This window comes from Balaenoptera musculus, chromosome 20 (genome assembly GCF_009873245.2).
Source record: "Balaenoptera musculus isolate JJ_BM4_2016_0621 chromosome 20, mBalMus1.pri.v3, whole genome shotgun sequence".
Classification (NCBI taxonomy): Eukaryota; Metazoa; Chordata; class Mammalia; order Artiodactyla; family Balaenopteridae; genus Balaenoptera; species Balaenoptera musculus.
The window spans coordinates 50,098,761-50,119,266 of NC_045804.1; the positions used below are offsets into that span (position 1 = coordinate 50,098,761).

Below are 20,506 nucleotides of genomic sequence, written 5' to 3' on the forward strand. Positions count from 1 at the left end.
CCAGGACATACGTGCCTGTCCCACGAGGGTGGGGACTTTGTTGTACTCACTGCTGTGAGTTTAGAATGGTGTCTGGCAAAGAGCAGGTACTCAATAAATATCTAAGTCAATGACTGAATCTTTACAGCAAGCCAGTTATTAAGTATTATTCCCATTTCCCAGTTGGGACCACCGAGGCCCAGAGAAGTGATGTGACTTGACAAGGTCACCAAGGTAGTAAGTGACAAGTCCAGGATTTGGGCCCAGTTCTTCCTGACCTATACCCTTATCCACTCCCAGGGGCTTCGCTAAGCCTCTCCCCTTGCAGTCACTTGAGGAACAAGAGGCAGCCCCTCTGGGCCCTTCTTTGGGCGCCTCCCTCACCTGAAGCTGCACCATCAGCTCCACTGTCCTCCAGGAGTCCTGGTTTGGCCCCGCCCTTCTTTTACCCAGGCATCCCTGTGTGAACACCTTGTCTTCCCAGCACCTGGTGACGGAGCTCCCGAAGCCACAGACAAGCGGAGCGGAGATGAAGTCACAGAAAGAAGAAACCAGTGGTGTGGAGAGAGGGTGAAGGGGCCTGTGCTGCTGTGTGTAGGCCTGGGGGGGCAGCTGAGACAAGCACTCAGTTCAGCCAAGGAAGAGGCAAGGACCTTTTCTAGGCTTTTATTTATGAAACGCTTATTGAACTGATACAGAGTTAGTGTCTGTCATCAGCTGGTGGAGGGGGTTAGTGAGCATCCCCCCACCCCCCATCCCCTCCCCACCATGGGCACTGAAGCCGGGAGTGGCTCCATCCTTCCCTCCACTTTGGCAGTAATGAACTGGGAAAGGCCCTGGGGCAGGGAGGGGGTTCCAGGGCAGGAAGACGAAGGGAGAGATGGGAAGGCCCAGGGCAGAATCTGGTCCTCCTGGAGTAGGAGGCTGGCCCCAGGCATCCTGGCAGGAGTTTTGCTTCTCCTTTGTAGCAGTGGTTTGAACTGGGCAGCGAGGAGGATGAACTTCTCTGGACCCTCTTCTGCCTCCCCAGCCCGGGCTTGAGAGTGTCCTCTTTCGCTGCTTCTCAAGAAAGGGTCCTCTGTGACTTCTCTAGTCCCCTCCGGGGATGCCTGCCTCCCCCAGGTCTCAGAGGCACTGCCCTCGGTCCTCAGGGTGAGGGGGCAGGGAGCCAGATGAGGTGGAGCCCAGCGGCTGGTGACCTCTCCCGGGCTGGAGCCGCAGCTATGTCCACACTTCTAGGGGTATCATGCCCTCCTTGCTACCCAGGGGGGGCAGCAATGACTCATCCTCCAGGAACTTGAGGGGGAAGTGGACCAGGTGGCCCTGGACCTGGGTGAGTTCAGACCGGGCCAAGGGAGGGCTGACCGTGGCCAGCGGCTCCGCGGCCACATACTCCCGGAGTGCCCGCAGGGAGCGAGTGGCGTTGGACGGCAGGCAGCGGAAGATCTATGGGCGAGGGGCATGGAAACCAATAAGGCTTGGGGAGACTGCCCAAGAGTCCAAGCCCAACTGGGCTAGACGCCCCCATGCCCACCATATCCCTCTACACTGACCCTGAGCCACTGAATCCCATGATATCCCCAGACCCTCATCCCCTTATGAGGATGGCTGTGCGGGGGCTCCTCCCTATCCCACCCTAGACAGGATAATCCGTGAACTTCCCCCTGCCAGCACCCCTGCCCACCCCCCTTGCCCACCTGCTCATAGATATTGGCATTGCTCTCAGCTGTGTCTTGCCATGACTGGAAGAAGTCATCACAGACAGGGTCTCGGAGATCCAGGTCCGGCCGGGCATCTGCCCCGAGAATCACGCTGCAGGAGAAAGGGGTCCCAGCAGGGCCAGATTAAGATCCTTTGAAAGCCTGAATACCAGAAAATTATAATGTGCCTACCCAGGTATTTCAAAATAGAAGCAATGTTAAACAGTAAAATAAGTGTAAACGAGTCCAACAGAGCTTTAATTTGTCTCTACTTTGGCGACTACTTTAATGCTTTAAAAGATATACCAAGTTACTTTTGAAATATTTGTTTCTCATTTTTTTGGTATCCCTGCTTTGCCGGTACCTTAAACTGGATGAGTCTGCCTCTTGGGAAATCCAGTACTACCTCTAAGCAATCCTCACACTTGCTCAAAAGGCAGACCCTCCCCCTTTCCACCTCTCCCACTACGCTGTAGCACCCCACCCCGGCTCTACCTGAAGCAGTGTTTCCGCAAACTCAAGGCAAACCTGCCCGCCTGATATTCCACACCATTCATGAGGGATGCCTCCATCTCCGTGTCCTCGATCAGCACAGCCAGCTCACTGTCCCGCTTCCCCAGTAAACTCCGGTCATTGATGTTTGCGGAGCCTGGGCGGGGGTGGGAGGGGTGCAGGACACACTGTGTCCTCCTGAGCCCAGGAGACCCCATCACCTCTACCCAAGAACCAGCCTGTGGGCAACACGCCTTCTTTGGCCTCCATCCCCAACTGGGCCTCAGCTGCAATCTCCATCACCCACCTCCATCCCCGTTGCCCCTGGCTGGGCCCTGCTCCACTTCTCCCCACCCTCCTCTCGTTGCCAGGGCCGAGATCCAGCACTGACCAATGATGACTGTCCGGTCATCTGCAATGAGCATCTTGCTGTGGATGTAGACGAGCTCTGAGACCGGGTGCCTACCCAGCTCTCCGTGTGTGCGAAGCCCACAGATGGAAATATAGTCCCGCCATGCTGTCCCCACTGTGAGTAAGAGATGGGGGGAAGGGGAGTGAGGTGAGAAGTACTCTCCATGTGCAGACAGAGCCCTGTCCCATCTACCTCCTCACTTCAGAAGCCCTGGTCTATATACTTCTCTCTGCAGTGTAAGGCCACCTGCGGGCTCAGGCAGTAGCCCCAGAAGCATGCAGGAGTGATAGCCTCCTTCCCTCCATCCCTGGGGATCCAGTCCCTCAATCGCCCCCTCCCCGGGGATCCAGGGCTTGAACCCCCAGCTCCCAGCACTCACTGGCTGCTTTGAGGCGATGTAGAATTGAATATTCCCCACGACACAGCGTCCTGAGGGAAGAGAATGGGTGAGGGAGGTGGAGACTGGGGAGGAGATGGGGTATGTCAGGAGAGAGGTGGACCTCAAAAGTCCAGCAAGAAGGGATCAGGACGGAGTCAGGATGGAGGCATAGGTAGGATGGGGCCATGGAGAGGCAGAGTCTGGCTGAGGGGGGCGCCGGGGGTCACCTGTAAGTGAAGTGCAGAATGGCCTGGATGGAGTTACCACCACCTGTGGAGATGTCGCCCTCGAACCCGGGGAGCAGGGGCAAAAGCATGTAGACTCGGAAGCACTGCCCCTGTCTGGGGAGGGGTGGAGTCAGAGGTGTGACCTCTCCCCCAAGCCCCACCCATCCAGTTGGGCTTAAACCACGCCCACAATCCTCACACTCTGGCTGGTCCATCTTACTTGTGGGCCTTCAGGATTCTGTCCACAATCTCATCGCCCACCTTGTTCAGCACCGTCCGCCCATCTGAGCAGCTAATGAAGAATTGATTCTGGGGCAGGGACCAATGACAGACATCAGCAGTCTGGCCCCAGCCCCTGCCCTCAGCTCCCACTGCCATCCCCACCCCCAGGCTCCAGGCCCTGGCCCCAGGCTTCTGCATTTCTCCAGGCCCAGTTACGCCAGTCCTCAATGATTGATGCCACTGACATCCTAAGTCTCTCCCCTGGGATGTCCCCTCCGTCCTCTGCCCCACCCTCCCCCAAGTCAGACCTCAATGTAGAGGAAGTGCTGGCTCTCCCTGATGGTGTGCAGGTAGGCATTGAGGATGGAGTTCTCCAAGGTCCCCGCTGACCAGAGGTCCACTGACCGCAAGACCTGGGGGGGACGGCGAATATGCTGTGGCTCCTGAGCCCGGGAGAGGAGGGGTCTGGCGGGGGCTCTCAGGTCAGGGAGAGTGGGCCGGGGCACTGGGCTGAAGGGAGGGAGGCGAGGGCAGGCTGAAGTCGGAGCCTCACCTGCACGGTGGCGCACTGCACTCCCGGGAGCATGAAAGGGAGCTGGTTTGCGGTGCTAGTGGACTTGGGCAGCAGGTAGGGGTACATGGGTATCTTGTACTTGGCCTTGGTGTTCTGAGGAAGAGGGATGGCAGAGTCAGAGGGAGGTGACGAGCTGCCCCAGGCTCCCTCCCGCCCTCCAGCCTCACAGGAGGGAGCAGGAGGGATCGAGCACCTTGGTGAAATTCCAGCGCTGGATGAAGTGCCGGGCAAGGTCCCTGGCGGGTGAGCCATGGACCACCACCCCGACGTCCCGCCATGGCATCCGGGGGGTGGTCTCCCTGTCAATGAAATCTGGGGGCCCCAGGAGAGTCAGGGGAGAGGTCAGGGATGGTCTCTTGGGGACACTTGGGGCAGGGAGGAGGAGGAGCCAACCCGAGGGGAGGGTGCATTACCCTTGACCCAGTTCATCCCATCCTCAATCCCAGCCCTGCCTTCTGCCCCTGCTCCCAGCTCTCACGGGCTTTGGAAGAAGGGGACTCCTACCCTCAAAAGGCCGATCCAACTGGACCCAGTCCTTAGCGATAAGATTGCTGTAGTCCTTGCCCAGCCAGAAGAGTTGGTTGTGAGAGAGGTCTGGTGTAGCTGGAGGGTCTGAGCATGAGGCGGGAGGCTGTAGGGGGAACACACCCAAGCCAGGGGCAAGGAGAGGTCATGGGGCCGTACAGAGCCAGGCCAAAGAGAAGAAAGGAGCACTGGAAGACTGGGAGACAGAGAGACACAAAGTAAGAATGAAGCAGAGACAGTTTGATTCCCTGGTCCTCCCCTTCAGATGCATTTGAAATCCCTAGAGGAATGGGGGGAGGGGTGGGTAACGGACATGGGGAGGGGACTGGGTCATAGTATATTCAAAGCAGGTTCTTAGGGTCCCAGAAAGGCCAAGGAACCCTGAGTGTGGGCTTGGAATGACTGGAGGGGAAGGCTGGAGCTGGGAAGGGGTGAGGATTTAGGTTAGCTGAGTTTGGGGGAGCTCAGGAAGGCCTTGGGGAATTACCTGGGGGGCAGCTGACTCAGAGGAGTCCCCAAGGTCAGTCAGTCTGTAGTGCAGGTCATCCCAGCGGCCATAGGCGAGGTCCAGCCCCCCCAAGAAGGCCACTACTTGGTCCACCACCAGGAGCTTCTCATGATGGGCCCACAGGGTCACCTGGTCTGGGTGGCGCATCACCTGGAGCAGGTATGGGGGAGTTCATGAGAGTGAGCTTAGGTGGGAGAAGAAAGAGGAGGTGTTGGGGGAGAGAATGGAAAGACGGAAGGATGAGATGCTCAAGGAAAGGGAGGGTCGAGGGGATGGGAAAGTGTGGTGAGGAGGGCTGCAGGGAAGGGGTCTCTGAGGCCTGAGAGTCACCTTTACGTTGGGATGCAGTAGCATCAGAACCTTCTTGCTATAGTCACTGTTGATGGTCAAGGCCAACTCCACTTCCTTAAACAGCAGTACGGACACCCGGACACCCTCCTCCTGGTGGTCAGTGAGGGAATCAGATCCTAATGCCTCTCTTGGAATGACCCCTTCCCACCCTCCCAAACCCTTCCCCATGCTCAGGATTCCTGTATATTCCTCCTCCCTGACTGGAGGTCCTCAATGCTCTGCCACTTACACCCTGCTTTGTTGCTTACAGCAAACCTAGATTGAATATCATCTATCTGCTCAACCATCCACACGTCTACCCGCCTACCCAGCATTATCTATCCACTCATTTTCCCCAAAATTTACTCATCCCCTTATCTACCATCTATCATTCATCCATCTACCTACCCACTCTCCTACTGATCCACCTTCCCAACCTCATATCCTTCTATCTATCTCCCTCTCCATCATCTACCCATCCATTCACCCACCCACTCTCCATCATCCACATATCTTTCCTCCCACCCATCAATATCTATGGATGCTCCCAACATAGCAGACACTATGCCTTGTATTGGAACTAGTGATATTAATCAGTCCAGGGAGAGAGACAGACATGTCCACCCTGCAGTAACACAACAGAGTGTAATGGATACTGGGAGGAAAGTCTGTACCAGATAGAGGAAGGGCAAGAACAGGGAGGTGTCAGTTCTCCTTAGGGAAGGGGAGGCGGTGATGTTTGCCAGACACTGAGCCAGGATGGGCATATTTCCTCCTCCTCAAGTTTCAGATTCCCTGCCTTCCCCCATGCTACAGTCCCTTCTAACCAATCTCCACCCACAGGCCACCCCGCCACCATACCTCCCCTCCAGCCCAACCACTCTCCTCACCGCCTTCTTCTTGAGCATAATGTCCAGCCTCCAGTCATCTGAATGGGCCGGACGCTTCAGGTAAATCTCAGGACTCAACCTGGGATTCAGGGCAGGGGGTAAGGGCAAGCTAAGCTCCCGACAACAGTCACTCCTCCCCTTCCACTCCTTTTCTGACCCATAAGCTGATCTGTTGCAGGCCCTATCCTACCGCTTCTTGCTCAGGCTTTTTCCCCACTTACCACCAGCCTGTGATGAAAATCTCTTCTTGAGCTCTCAGGATGGCATCAGCTGCAGCAGCAAAGTAACCTGCCCCATTCACAAACCTGGGGGAGGCCAAGCCAAGGAGGTCAGGGGAGTCAGAAGCCAGAAAGCTCTGGAGAGTGAAGACCGGAGGACAGTCATGGGTCAGAGGTGACAGCAGGGTCAAAGACCAAGAGTGATCAGAGAGGTCAGACAGTAGCAGGTAGATATATCAAAGTGGGATAAATTTGCCAGTACGAGCTAAATAAAATTACAAACTACAAAAGACACAACAAACCAAAGAAAATGACTAAAGATTGGGAAGATTAATACATCACATATAGGGCTTCCCTGGTGGTGCAGTGGTTGAGAGTCTGCCTGCCAATGCAGGGGACACGGGTTCGAGCCCTGGTCTGGGAAGATCCCACATGCCGCAGAGCAACTGGGCCCGTGAGCCACAATTACTGAGCCTGCGCGTCTGGAGCCTGTGCTCCGCAACAAGAGAGGCCGCGATAGCGAGAGGCACGCACACCGCAATGAAGAGGGGCCCCCACTTGCCGCAACTAGAGAAAGCCCTCGCACAGAAACGAAGACCCAACACAGCCATAAATAAATAAATAAATAAATAAAATTAAACTGCAATGTGGAACAAAATGCTTGAAGGCTTACATGCAAATGTAAATTATTTTAAAAAAATACATCACATATAAAGAGTTCCAACATATCAATAACAAAAAGACATATAGGCCAACTGATCAAAGAATAAGAACTGATATGGGAATTCCCTGGCCATCCAGCAGTTAGGACTCTGTGCTTTCACTGCGGAGGGCACGGGTTTGGTCCCTGGTCGGGGAACAGGGTCCCACAAGCCGCACAGCACAGCCAAAAAAAAAAAAAAAAAAAAAGAGAACTGATAGTTCACAGGGGGAAAATGGCCAATCATAGATGAAAAGATGTTCAACTTCATCACTAAACAAGGAAATTGACATTAAAATGAATAACACTTTTTAAATTCACTAGATTGGCAAAAATTAAAATTGCAGGTTACATTCAATATTAGCATATGGGGAAGTGAGTATTCTCATAGTTTGTGAAAATATACATTGGTTTTATAGCTTTTTTAGAGGACAGTTTGGTAGTGTCTATCAGAATATTAAATCCACATACCCCCAATACCATTAAATGCACTTCGTAATTCTATATCTAGGAAGACATCCTATTAAGTGCTTAACCAAAGATTATGTTCATTGCAGTATCGTTTATAAGACTGAAAGTGGGAAATAATGTAAATGCCTAATCTCTAACACATGTGTTAAGTGAAAAAGTAAAACAAAGAAGAGACTGCATGATCTCATTTACATTAAAACAAAAAGTAACATATATGCTAAGCACATGAAAATATGCAGGAAAAGATCTGGGAGGATAAATATCAAACTATCACCAGGATTACTTCTGGGGAGAAAAATGGGATTTTGGGGAGAGGGTGTAGAGAAGAACTAAGGGCCGGGGGGTAAAGGCTTGTGCAGAGAACTTTAATTTTTTACTTAATATGTTTCCGTATTGTTAGACTTTTAATAACTAACAGTCCTGTTTGATGGTGAAGAGCAGGGTCTTGACCTAGACTACCTGGATTTGAATCCTGGTTCCACTGTTTACAAGGTGTGTGACCTTGACAAGTTACTTAACTTCTCCTTGCCTCAGTTTTCTCACCGGTAAAGTGGAAATAACAACTGTACCTGCTTCACGGGGTTGTTGTAAGTTCATAAACACAAAACACTCAGAACGGTTTCTGGCACACACTAAGTGCTATGTAAGTATTAGCTATGATCAGTTCTTATGTTAAAAAATAAATCTCAGGCTTCCCTGGTGGCGCAGTGTTTGGGAATCCTCCTGCCTATTCAGGGGACCCGGGTTCGAGCCCTGGTCCGGGAAGATCCCACACGCCGCAGAGCAACTAAGCCCGTGCACCATAAGTACCGAGCCTGCGCTCTAGAGCCCGCGAGACACAACTACTGAGCCCGTGTGCCACAACTACTGAAGCCTGTGCGCCTAGAGCCCGTGCTCCACAACAAGAGAAGCCATCGCAATGAGAAGCCCACGCACCGCAACGAAGAGTAGCCCCCGCTTGCTGCGACTAGAGAAAGTGCTAGCGCAGCAACGAAGACCCAATGCAGCCAAAAACAAATAAAAATAAAATAAATAAAATTTTAAAATAAATAAATAAATAAATCTCTATCCCACCCCTCTAGGTCGTCACAAAGCATCGAGCTGATCTCCCTGTAGGGACGGTGGGAGGGAGGCTCAAGAGGGAGGGGATATGGGGATATATGTATACATACAGCTGATTCACTTTGTTGTACAGCAGAAACTAACACAACATTGTAAAGCAATTATACTCCAATAAAAAAAAACTCAACACCACCTCCAAGAAAAATTCTTTCCATGACTCCTCTCTGCCTATGATAAAGGTTAACCTCTTCAGCTTAGCGGGAGAGGCACCGATCAGACCCTGCGACCCCCAGACTCTTTACTGACCACTGCTCCTCACGCTGCAACAGTAGTCAGTCTTGTGGTTCCCAAACACGTTGGGCTATTTCTAGCTTCTCTGCACAGACTGCCCTTCTCCATTTTCTTTATCTTGCTAAGGTTAACCTCAGGGTTACTGCCTTCTAGAAGCCAGTCCTGACATCCTACGCTGGGGCAGATGCCCCTCCTCTGTGCTTGGTACCCTATATCTACCACCAGCGTGGCAAACTCCCATTGTTTCGTGACTGAATCACCTACTGAGTCTTATCCCTGCCACTGGACCTGGCACATAGTGGGTGCTCAGAAAATGTTTATTAAATGGACAAATAAATCAGAGACATTTGAGACCACTGAGAACAGAGAGGGTCAGTGTGGTGAAAGGAGGTTAAAAAGGTCACAGGAGGTCAGAGAGGTCAGGGTCAGAGATTACCCAGTTTGGGGTTCAGAAAGATCAGAGGGGAATCAGAGGGATCAGCATGATTAAAGAGGTCAGGGGGTCAGGGAGATTTGAGAAGTCAAAGGAGGAGGTTATTGAGGTCAGAAGGGGTCAGAGGAGATAAAGAGGATCAAGGACTCAGAGAACACCAAGGAGGTCGAAAAGGCCACCGACAATTTCAGAAAGGACGTCAGTGTCTCACCACCGGGCCAGGGTCCCAGGCCGGGGTGGAGCGTAGCTTTCGTGCCGGTGCAGCTGTACAAAGTCTCTGCCCGGGCCCCGGGCCAGCTCAGTGATCTCCTGGGCCCACCACCGTGCCTGCCGGTAGCTGCTGCACTTGAGAATCAAGGACCTGGACGGAAACAATGGGTGGACCACAATCCTCACCCCCAACACCTCTGGCCTGGCTCAGAAACCTCCCCTTTAGCTATCACCTCTTTCCTACCTCCTCCCTTAGTCCCTACTTGACTTCACAGGGACAGGGAGTGTATCTGCCTTATTCACAGTTGGGTCCTTGGCACCTAGTATTGTGCCAGCCACTTAAGTTTGTTTTTTTGTTTTTTTGGGTTTTTTTTTGGCCATGCTGCACTGCATGTGGGATCTTAGTTCCACGACCAGGGATCAAACCTGCACCCCTTGCAGTGGAAGCACGGCATCTTAACCACTGGACCACCAGGGAAGTCCCTTAAGTTTGTTGAATGAATAAATGAATGAATGGAGTGCCCTATCTTTTGCACCAAAAGTCCTTCCCCCAGGCTTATACTCAACTCTCTTTCTCTGGGCCCAGCCTCTAAGAGCAGCCCCAAGCATCTGACTAGAACAGTTCTCTGGTTCCAAATCATGGCCGGCTCCAGGGAGGTGGGAACGCCTTCCTTTCTTCCATGGTCTCTTCCACTTAACTCCCCTTAGGGCCCCAGGCTGGCTCTTCACTCACCAGGTGTCTGTCCACACCAGGGAGGCCTTACCTGTGGGAGGTGTTGATCCGGACCCCATACCGTGCCTCTGTGCTCCTTTTCCCCACCTGTACCTTGAAGCCAGGGTCGAAGAGCTGAACAAATGTGATGGTGCCGGTCCTGAGGCACATGTACAGCAGGAAGGAGTCCTTCACCACCAGCCACCTGGAGTGGAAGGGCTCTGACCATTCCTCCATGCCCCTGGGATCTCCTTCCTCACCCCCACCCACTGCCCAGCGGCTCTGCTCAGGCCTCACCGCTTGGACCAGCGATAACAAACTTGGTCTCGGCCACAGAAGGTGAGGCCAGGAACACGGTGGCCACCTGAGCGCTTCCGGATCACCCCCTCCCTGTGGGGAAAACCAGGAAGAGATGTTGGATGAGGCTGGATGAGGGGTCCAGACCTCCAGCCCACTGTGCACTGCTCTTTCCCTATTCTCATCCAGGGAGAGATCCAGATGTTGGCAGATGGCGGGTGAGGGGTGTCAGACACTCACAGTCCTTTGGATCCAAGGTCTGGGATAAAGGACAGCTGACTGACTTCCAGAAACTCTGTCTGCAGAGGAAGAAAAAGGCTCAGAGGAGACACTCTTGTTTTCAGCCCCTCAGACTCCACCGACCCTGGTCCTCTGCCCCCTGCTCCATCTCAAGAGACCTGGCACCAGCCTCTTGACCTTACCATGGCGTGGTAGTTGCGGTAGAAAGACATGGTCAGGAGGTGGTTGAGGTAATTCTCCAGGTATTTCTGAAGTAGGGATGGGAAAGAGAGAGAGACAGATGGGACCAGAACCATTTGCACCCAAACACCTTCCCAGAGGACCTGGTGTCCGGTCCCACCTGTTTGCTGGATGCATGTCTGGCGGAGCCCTCAGGACCTGCTCGGCGTAGAGAGGGCATCTCTCTGTTGTTTGCCTCTTGGGCTGGAGAATAGGCAACGGCAAAGCTGTGGAAGGGATGGGGGAGGGTCAATAGGAGGATGGGAGGCTGGGTGCCTTGGTTCCTGAAGCACTGGAGGTAGGGTCTTGGAGGAGGCGAGGGGACCTAGAGGCTGGCAGAAGGAATGCCCCCTACCCTGAGGATGGAGACAGAAAAAGGTGGGAGGCTGCCAAGGGTACTTTGGGCATCCAGCCCTGCTGAGATACTGGCCCAGAACCATGGACAGGAAGAGCTGAGCAGGGAAGGTTTCCTGGTAACCGGGGTCAGAGGAGCAGGCCCAGTGGCCAGAGTTGGGGGAGGAAAGCAGCTGGGGGAGGAAAGGCTGTGGTCTGGGGATGAGACAGATGGAAAGCAGCAATGGGGGCTGGGGCAGTGACATCCCATGCTGCCCCGCCGTGAGGGGGCACCTGCCCTTCACAGGAGGCAGTCTTGTCCCCCTCACCGAGTCAGAGGGAGCAGACTCGTCAAGACTTTGTGTCTCAGGAGGTCCCGATGCAATTCCTGGAAATGACGGAACTTCTTCTTGGTTGTCCAGGTAAAGTCACCGTGAGTGAAGCGGACAGAATACAGAGTGCAGGTGCCCACCTGGGGGAGTGAGGAACTGACTGAATGGATGTTCCCTGGTTGGGTGGCAGCCCCCGCTCTGGCCAGCCCTCCCCTTAGCCCCCTCCCTGGTGCCAGCCCTCCCCTTAGCCCCCTCCCTGGTGCCAGCCCAGCCACCTTGGATCCACTGGTGTATCTTTCAGTGCCCACCACCTGGGCTATGACGGGAACCCCAGGGGCAAACACCAAGGGGTGAATTTTCAGAGGCTGGAGGTCGTAGATGGCCAGAAAGGGGTGCATCCGGTCAGCTGACAGGAGAGAAAGTGGAAGAATGTGGACTCCAGGAGGTCTCAGCCCCCTCCCCCTCCTCTCCCTGAGGGCGTCCTCCCTGTGTACCTGGGTCCTCTCCCTCCTTCAGAGTGTCCACCTCATCGGGCTCCATCTGTAACTGGCTGGAGTCCAGGTCACCCCCAGAGGGGAAAAGGCTCTCGGAGGTCGCCGCCATCCTAGGAATATGGGGAGGCCTCAGGAAGGTGACCTGCTTTGCAGAACCCTGCCCCCCCATCGCATCCCCACGGTCTTCCATCTCCCACAGGTCCCCCGCTTCCCCCCACTTGGCTCCCGCTGACTCCCAATCTCTCTGATTATGGCGCATCGGTCTGCAACGCCCTGCCAACCCGCCTCTAATCTCCATCCCCTATCTCGATCCTTCCTGCATCCGGAATGCCTGAGTCCCGCCTCCCGTCCCGTAACCAGGGTGCCGAGGAACACCCGGCCAGGCCCGGATGGCCCCGAAGTGGGGCAGAGCAGAAGCCAGGGGAGGGGCCCCGGGAGTTGCCAGGGGTCCCGAGCCACCGGGGCTCCAGCCAGGCCAAGCCAGCTGGAAGAAGGGGTCCAGACGGGAATGAGGAAGTTACGCGTTCCCCGCCCGGGAGGGAAACCCCGAAATCTGAGCATGAGGCTGAGTCAGGAGGACCCGCAGCCCAAGCTCATTCCCGTCCCCGCTCGATTTCCTGGGCCCGGGATCTCAGCGGCGCCCCCTCCCCGGTCCCCTCACCCGGGCAGCCCGAGCCGGCGGCAGCGCAGCTTCGCGAGCAGAAGCCAGCAGAGTCAGAGCGGGAGCCCACACCCCAGAGGGCCAGGGCGGGGCGGGCGCTCAGGGCTTGGGCAGGCCGCCCCGGCCTCACCTCCTCGGGATTCTCGTCGGTCCTGTCCCGCCCCCGCCGCCCTCGGCCCGCCCTGCAGTCCTGCGTGCAGCCTGGGCGCTGGGGCCGCCCTCGGCTCTGCGGGACGGCGCTACCCTCTCCGTGCATCGGTGCGGCGCCGTCTGCCGGGCTGTCAGTCTGTCCCGCGCCGTCGGTCCATGCAGACCCGCTCCTCCCTGTGGGCGCTCGGCTCTGCGCACCCTCCTCCGCTCGGGCGCCGGCCCCCCCGGGTCCTCTCCGGCCACCGATCCCGCCAGGGACCCTGGCGGGACGCGCCTCCGCGGCAGGGACCTGGCTGTGTCCCCTTCCCGGGCCGGCTGAGAACCACATTGGGCCGGCCTAGCCAGCGTTTGTAGATGGAAGGAATGATGAAAGGCCCGAGGGCTGGTGGCCACAAATTCATTAACGTACGCAAGCTTGCATTCTTTCATTCATTCACTATTTACTGCGTACTTTCTCCGCGCCAGACTCTGAGCATACAGTAGTGAACAAGACTATCACGGGACTTGCTCTTCTGGAACTAACAGGCTAAGGGGAAACAGGAAAAATTTCAGGTTCTAATAGACAAAATATTTCATTTTTTTAAAAAGTAGATTTCTTAATCTCTTCTATATGGAAGAGTGGGTTGATGGATATTTCTTCATGGACATTTGGGTTGTTTCTAGTTTTTGCCTGCTGCGAATAAAGCTCCTATAAATATTCCTGGGTAAGTCTTTGTGTAGAAATATGTTTTCGTTTCTCTTGGGTAAATAGCTAGGAGTGGAGTTGCTCCATCATTTTAACTTTTTAATAAACTAGCCAGACTTGTTTGATCTCTAATTGCACACATTTATATAGAGGCAGGGTGAAGAAAGTGACAAATAAAGGCTATTTTTAAATGGTCATTAAAAATCACTTTTTAAAAAATAGATCTTCATTGAAGTATAATTGTTTCACAATACTGTGTTAGTTTCTGTTGTACAACAAAGTGAATCAGCCATGTGCATACACATGTCCGCATATCCCCTCCCTCTTGAGCCTCCCTCCCATCTTCCCTATCCCACCCCTCTTGGTCATCGCAAAGCACTGAGCCGATCTCCCTGTGCTATGTGGCTGCTTCCCACTAGCTATCTATTTTACATTTGGTAGTGTATATATGTCCACGCCACTCTCTCACTTTGTCCCAGCTTACCCTTCCCCCTCCCTGTATCCTCAAGTCCATTCTCTAGTAGGTCTGCGTCTTTATTCTCGTCTTGCCCCTAGGTTCTTCATGACCATTTTTGTTTGTTTGATTTTTAGATTCCATATATATGCGTTAGCATATGGTATTTGTTTTTCTCTTTCTGACTTACTTCACTCTGTATGACAGACACTAGGTCTATCCACCTCACTACAAATAACTCAATTTCGTTCCTTTTTTTGGCTGAGTAATATTCCATTGAATATATGTGCCACATCTTCTTTATCCATTCATCTGTTGATGGACACTTAGGTTGCTTCCATGTCCTGGCTATTGTAAATAGTGCTGCAATGAACATTGTGGTACATGTCTCTTTTTGAATTATGGTTTTCTCAGGGTATATGCCCAGTAGTGGGATTGCTGGGTCACATCGTAGTTCTATTTTTAGTTTTTTAAGGAACCTCCATACTGTTTTCCATAGTGGTTGTATCAATTTACATTCCCACCAATAGTGCAGGAAGGTTCCCTTTTCACCACACCCTTTGCAGCATTTATCATTTCTAGATTTTTTGATAATGACCATTCTGACCAGTGTGAGGTGATACCTCATTGTAGTTTTGATTTACATTTCTCTAATAATTAGTGATGTTGAGCATTTTTTCATGTGCCTCTTGTCCATCTGTATGTCTTCTTTGGTGAAATGTCTATTTAGGTCTTACGCCCATTTTTTAACTGGATTATTTGTTTTTTTGATATTGAGCCACATGAGCTGTTTGTATATTTTGGAGATTAATCCTTTGTCTGTTGTTTCATTTGCAAATATTTTCTCCCATTCTGAGGGTCGTCTTTTTGTCTTGTTTATGGTTTCCTTTGCTGTGCAAAAGCTTTGAAGTTGAATTAAGTCCCATTTGTTTATTTTTGTTTTTATTTCCGTTACTCTAGGAGGTGGGTCAAAAATGATCTTGCTGTGGTTTATGTCAAAGATTGTTTTTCCTATGTTTTCCTCTAAGAGTTTTATAGTGTCTGGTCTTACATTTAAGTCTTTAATCCATTTGCAGTTTATTTTTGTGTATGGTGTTAGGTAGTGTTCTAATTTCATTCTTTTACATGTAGCTGGCCAGGTTTCCCAGCACCACTTATTGAAAAGGGTGTCTTTTCTCCATTGTATGTTCTTGCCTCCTTTGTCGTAAATTAGGTGCCCATATGTGTGTGGGTTTATCTCTGGTCACTCTATCCTGTATCATTGGTCTATATTTCTGTTTTTGTGCCAGTACCATACTGTCTTGATTACTGTAGCTTTGTGGTATAGTTTTAAGTCAGGGAGCCTGATTCCTCCAGCTCCGAAAAAGCACTTTTTAAATAAGTGAAATATTTTAAGATAGGGGGTAAAAGGAACTGCCACACTGTTTTCCAAAATGGTTGTTCTGTTTTACATTTCCAAAATCTATGTATGATAATTCCATTTGTTCTGCAGCATGGCCAACATTTGATATTGTCTATCTTTTTAGTGTTAGCCATGCTAATAAGTGTAAAATAGTACATCATCATAGTTTTATTTGCATTTCTCTGATGACTAATGATGTTGACCATGTTTCATGTGCTTATTGACCATTTTTATATCTCTTTTTAAGTGTTCAGTTCTTTCACTGATTTTTTAAAAAACCATGTTATTTGTCTTATTATTGATTTGTAAGAGTTCTTTATATATTTTGGATACAAATCCTTCATCAGATATATGTATTGCAAATATTTTCACCCAGAATGTGGCTTGTCTTTTTAAAATAATGGTGCCTTTTGGGAATTCCCTGTTGGTCCAGTAGGATTTGGCTCTTTCACTGCTGGGGCCCAGCCACTCAGCGTGGCCAAAATAAATAAATAAATAAAATAATGGTGCCTTTGGAAAAGCAGAGGTTTTTTATTTTGATTAATTTGTGGCCTATAGACTATTACTCAGCAGTAAAAATGAATAAAGTGTAAAATGGTACAGCCACCTTGGAAACAGTTTCAAAATGTTAAGCGTAGAGTTACCACATGGCCCAGCGATTCCACTCCTAAGTATATTCCAAAAAGGATTGAAAATGTATGCCCTCACAAAAACCTGTACACGAATGTCCATAGTAGTATTATTCAAATAGCGAAAAAGTAGACACAAACCAAAATGTCCATCAAGTAATGAATGGATAAACAAAATGTGGTGTATCCCTACCATGGAATATTATTCAGCCATAAAAAGGAATGATGTACTGATACATGCTACAACAGGGATGGACCTTGAAACATTATGCTAAGCGAAAGAAGCCAGACACAAAGGACCACATATTATATGATTCCATTTCTATGAAATGTCCAGAATAAGTAAATCCAAAGAGACCATAGCTGGGACAGTAGCTGGGGAGAAGGACAGGGGAGTGACTGCTAATGGGTACAGGGTTTCTTTTGAGGGTGATGAGGTGGTTATAACATTAGTTGTGATGGTTGCACACCTCTGTGAATATAGTAAAAAACCACTGAATTGTAGACTTTAAAGGGTGAATTTTATGGCGCATGAATTATTTCTCAATAAAGTTGTTATTACAAAAAATACAAACTGTTAATACATACAACACGGGTGAATTTCAAAACCCTTATGCTGAAAGAAGCATACACAAAAGAGTAGTACTATATGATTCCATTAATATAAAGTTCTGGAACAGAAAAACCAATCTATAGTGATGGAAATCAGATCAGTAGTTGCCTGTGGCAGGGAGTGGGGAAAAAGAGGGACAGTAAAGGCCACACAGGGAACTTGGTGATGGAGATGTCCTATATCTTGATTCAGGTGGTGATTACATGGGTGTATGCACTTGTCAAAACTCATAGAACTGTACACTAAAATGTGTGCATTAAATTGTATGTAAATTTTTACTTCCATAAAGTTAATTTAAAAAACAGATTTTCCAATATAAAATAAAAATTAAATTTAAAAAGAAATAAAATAAAATAGCAGATTTCAGTCAGGCAGCATAGTCAGCAGTGCTTTCCAACCTTTCCCACATCATGATACCCTTAGGGAATGATAATATAGCTCTTGGAGGGCATTTAGAGTCCTTGGTTAGCATACTGTGGACCTGAGGCTCCCAGCCCGGGCTCTGGCTGCCCTACACCTGGCTGAGGACATCAATACCTGCCAGGAACATGCTTGGGAAGCTCAGTGTGGCAGTTAACAGAGTGGACTCTGGGGTCAGAGTGAAGAGGGTGAGGGAAAGTACTGCTCTTCTGATAACTGCCTGTGTGACCTTGGGCAAGCTACCTAATCTCTCAGTGCCTCTGATTCCTCATCTCTGAAATCAGCATAATAATAACACTTACTTTAAAAGATCATTGACGTTAAAAACAAAAAGGGACTTCCCTGGTGGTCCAGTGGTTCAGACTCTCAATGCAGGGGGCATGGATTCGGTCCCTGGTCCGGGAACTAATATTCCACATGCTGCACAGCGTGGCCACAAAAAAAAAAAAAAAAAAAATCATTGACACTATCAAGTGAGATAACATGTAAAAGTCCCTAGAATCTACCTGGCACAGCATAATTAATCAATTACAACTATTTTCATAAAAGGGGTTGAGAGCTACTGGACCATTTGAGAACATAACATTTCCCTAACTAGTGAAGTTTCTTGTTCTAAAAAAGTAAACTATTCTTTCAATTTTTTACATCTTGGGCATTCTAAATACAAATGAATCTCATTCTAAAATACAAATGAGGGACTTCCCTGGTGGTCCAGTGGCTAAGACTCCACGCTCCCAATGCAGGGGGCCCGGGTTCAATCCCTGGTCAGAGAACTAGATCCCACAGGCCGCAACTAAAAGATCCCGCACATGGCAACGCAGATCCCACGTGCCGCAACTAAGACCCGGCGCAGCCAAATAAATAAATATTAACAAAAAATAAAATAAAATACAAATGAATCCCCAGCAGGGTCCAGCCTGGCACCAAGTTGTCTGGCATTGCTGCGATGAATTTTCACTGCATCTGTCTGTGCCGGCACTTGTGTGTCTGTCTCCACCATGCCTCCCCTCCTAGTCTTCTCCTGCTTCTCCATGGGGATCAGAGACAACCCCAAAATTAAGGAGGCACAAAAGGATAGGTGTTTGAGTGGGGGATCACCCACCCCTTCCCTCCTCCCTCTTCTCCCCCTTCCATCTCCTGGCACCTATAATCACCAGGCGGTCTGAGGCTGAGTGGTAGTTTTGCCCACAGTGGAGGGGCTTGGAAACCACACCCCTCCTAGGGCGCTCCTGGCCATTGTCAGCATCCCAGTCTCATCCATTATTGAGATGGGTCTGAAGGGGGCATGGTGTTTCCCATGGTGTGGGTGCCGGAGACAGCGGGGGACTGAAAGAGGAGCAGGTATGGGGGAGACAGAGGAAAAGGTGGGCTGCCAGGCAGACAGACAAACTGCATCAGGGAGAAAGGTAAATGCTCAAATCAGGGAAGGGAAAAGGATAATCTGCCCCCTGTGCGGGAGGTGGATCTATCACTTCGCCAAATGATTGGCTAAACACTTTGCAGGGCCCAGTGCGAAATGGAGAAGTGGGACCCCCTTATTAAAAAAATTGTTAAGAATTTCAAGACAGTGACAGCAGAGCATTACACCAAGCATGGGGGCCCTTCTGAGTGTGGCCCCATGTCCAGTGCATAGGTCACAGGCCAGGGAAGCCAGCCCTGCTGCCAACGTCCCCTCTCCTCTCCCTGCTGATGCTAGCGACACTCACCCCCTAGGTTCCCTGGCCTCTTTCCTCCTCCTGACCCACAACTCCCTTCTTCCCCCTCCAATCTCCCTTTTAGGCCTGGATCCAGCTGCCCCTCCAGATCCAGATCCCAGCCCAGCTGTAGCCCCCATTGTGGCTGAGGGAGGGATACTGTCCCTTGGGTCTGGCGCCTACTTCAGCAGGAAAGCCCGTCTCTCCTTCCGCCACCAGCTGCATGACATAGCATCGGCCAATGACTCCACCATTTGAAGGGGACAACCAGGGGCTGAACTTCCAGGAGGCCTTGGCAACCTTCCTTTCCCGGCCTTCTCAGTCATCCCAGTGTCTGGCTCCCTCAGATCCCTCATGACCTTCTTATTAAATACACTGAGAATTGCCAAGTGCTGTGTGTATGTGCATATGTTTTGGAGAGATGGGGACCATGACACCAGGGCTGTTATGGGGCTGAGGTGGGAAGTGCAGCATGGGGTGGGAGTGAGGACGCAGGAGTGGGGAACAGGAGGCAGCTGATCTCATGCAGCGCCCAGGTGTGCCTAGCAGTAAGTAGGTTTGCTGAAACCAAGCTTCAGAGTTGAGTGTGGTGAGAGCAGTTTGGAGCGGTTGCGGGGTAGGCAGGACAGCAGATGGGGCTAGGGAGCGTATTCGTTCCATGAATATCAAATGTCCACTCCCTGCCAGGCATTGAAAATATATCAGTGAATCAAGCACAAGGAGTTCTCTCTTCTCACTGAAGTTGCTTTCTGGTAGGGGAGGCAGACAATAAATAAATAAGCATGGTAATAGGAGATAGCGGTAAGTACTGCTATGAAGAAAATTAAACAGGTAATGTGAGAGCAGGGTGGAGGAGGGTGGTGTTTCTTAAAATTCAGGTGGTCAGGAAAGGCCTTTCTGTTGAGGGATGTAGAGTTCTCAGGACTGTGGAGTACAAGCGAAAGAGGAATCGAAGATGCCTTGAGACTGGGAGGACCGGGAGAACAGGTTTTGCAGAAAATCAAAAGCTCTGCACTGGTTCTTTTGAGATACACATGTTTGGGGTGCGAGATCCTTCTTCACTTAATTCAGGAACTCACCACCTCCTTAGGAAGCCTCCTCTGTACCCCCCGAAATCCTCCAGGGTAGGATTATATTCTAGAACCAGGTTTTCAAATGTGGCTTCCACAGTTCCCTTATCCATAGACTGGAGAAATGTAGATTAGGGCAAGACTGTCGGTCACTGTCAATGAGCACTTGGCTGGAGTGGGGACCGTCCTGCAGGGGCCAGAGCCCGCTCTCATTTCCTATCCGTGGGGCTGAAAGGTCACTTCCTATCACCTCCCCATGGGAATGGTGGCTTCTGGAGCCGACCCACAGCACTCCCAGTGGCCGCCCTCTCCCACTCAAGGTCAAACTTAAACTCCATGTGCACCAAGGTCCAACTTCCTCCCAAAAGCCAAAGAAGTCACACTGCTGCTTCTGACAAGATGAGGTGACAGAGGTGACTGTGAAGAGAGGGGACTGTGAGCCTGGGCCGGACATGTGGAGTCCTTCTGACTTTAGGGC

The 20,506-nt window shown here is 50.9% G+C and overlaps 1 protein-coding gene across 4 annotated transcripts; it reads right to left on the reverse strand.

Moving 5' to 3' along the window:
* Positions 1 to 626: 626 nt before the first annotated feature.
* Positions 627 to 13,284, reverse strand: PLD2 (phospholipase D2). 4 transcript variants are annotated; one of them, XM_036837288.1, is made up of 25 exons: positions 13,042 to 13,282; positions 12,251 to 12,360; positions 12,032 to 12,162; positions 11,754 to 11,896; positions 11,213 to 11,318; positions 11,055 to 11,120; positions 10,873 to 10,931; positions 10,633 to 10,725; positions 10,388 to 10,540; positions 9,625 to 9,774; positions 6,460 to 6,543; positions 6,239 to 6,317; positions 5,349 to 5,459; positions 4,998 to 5,168; positions 4,490 to 4,616; positions 4,179 to 4,297; positions 3,965 to 4,078; positions 3,720 to 3,824; positions 3,410 to 3,498; positions 3,190 to 3,303; positions 2,963 to 3,012; positions 2,563 to 2,697; positions 2,175 to 2,328; positions 1,677 to 1,791; positions 628 to 1,425 (listed from the first exon to the last, which is right to left on the reverse strand). In XM_036837288.1, exons 2-25 carry the CDS (start codon positions 12,357 to 12,359, stop codon positions 1,201 to 1,203), a joined length of 2,802 nt encoding a protein of 933 aa, XP_036693183.1. In that variant the 5' UTR covers position 12,360; positions 13,042 to 13,282; the 3' UTR covers positions 628 to 1,200. The 4 variants fall into 4 exon arrangements, 3 of the variants coding, with proteins under 3 accessions (XP_036693184.1, XP_036693183.1, XP_036693186.1); XM_036837291.1 differs by lacking the exon at positions 13,042 to 13,282 and adding an exon at positions 12,912 to 13,036 and having other exon boundaries at positions 632 to 1,425; XR_005017829.1 differs by having other exon boundaries at positions 1,408 to 1,425; positions 2,230 to 2,328; positions 13,042 to 13,284.
* Positions 13,285 to 20,506: the final 7,222 nt, after the last annotated feature.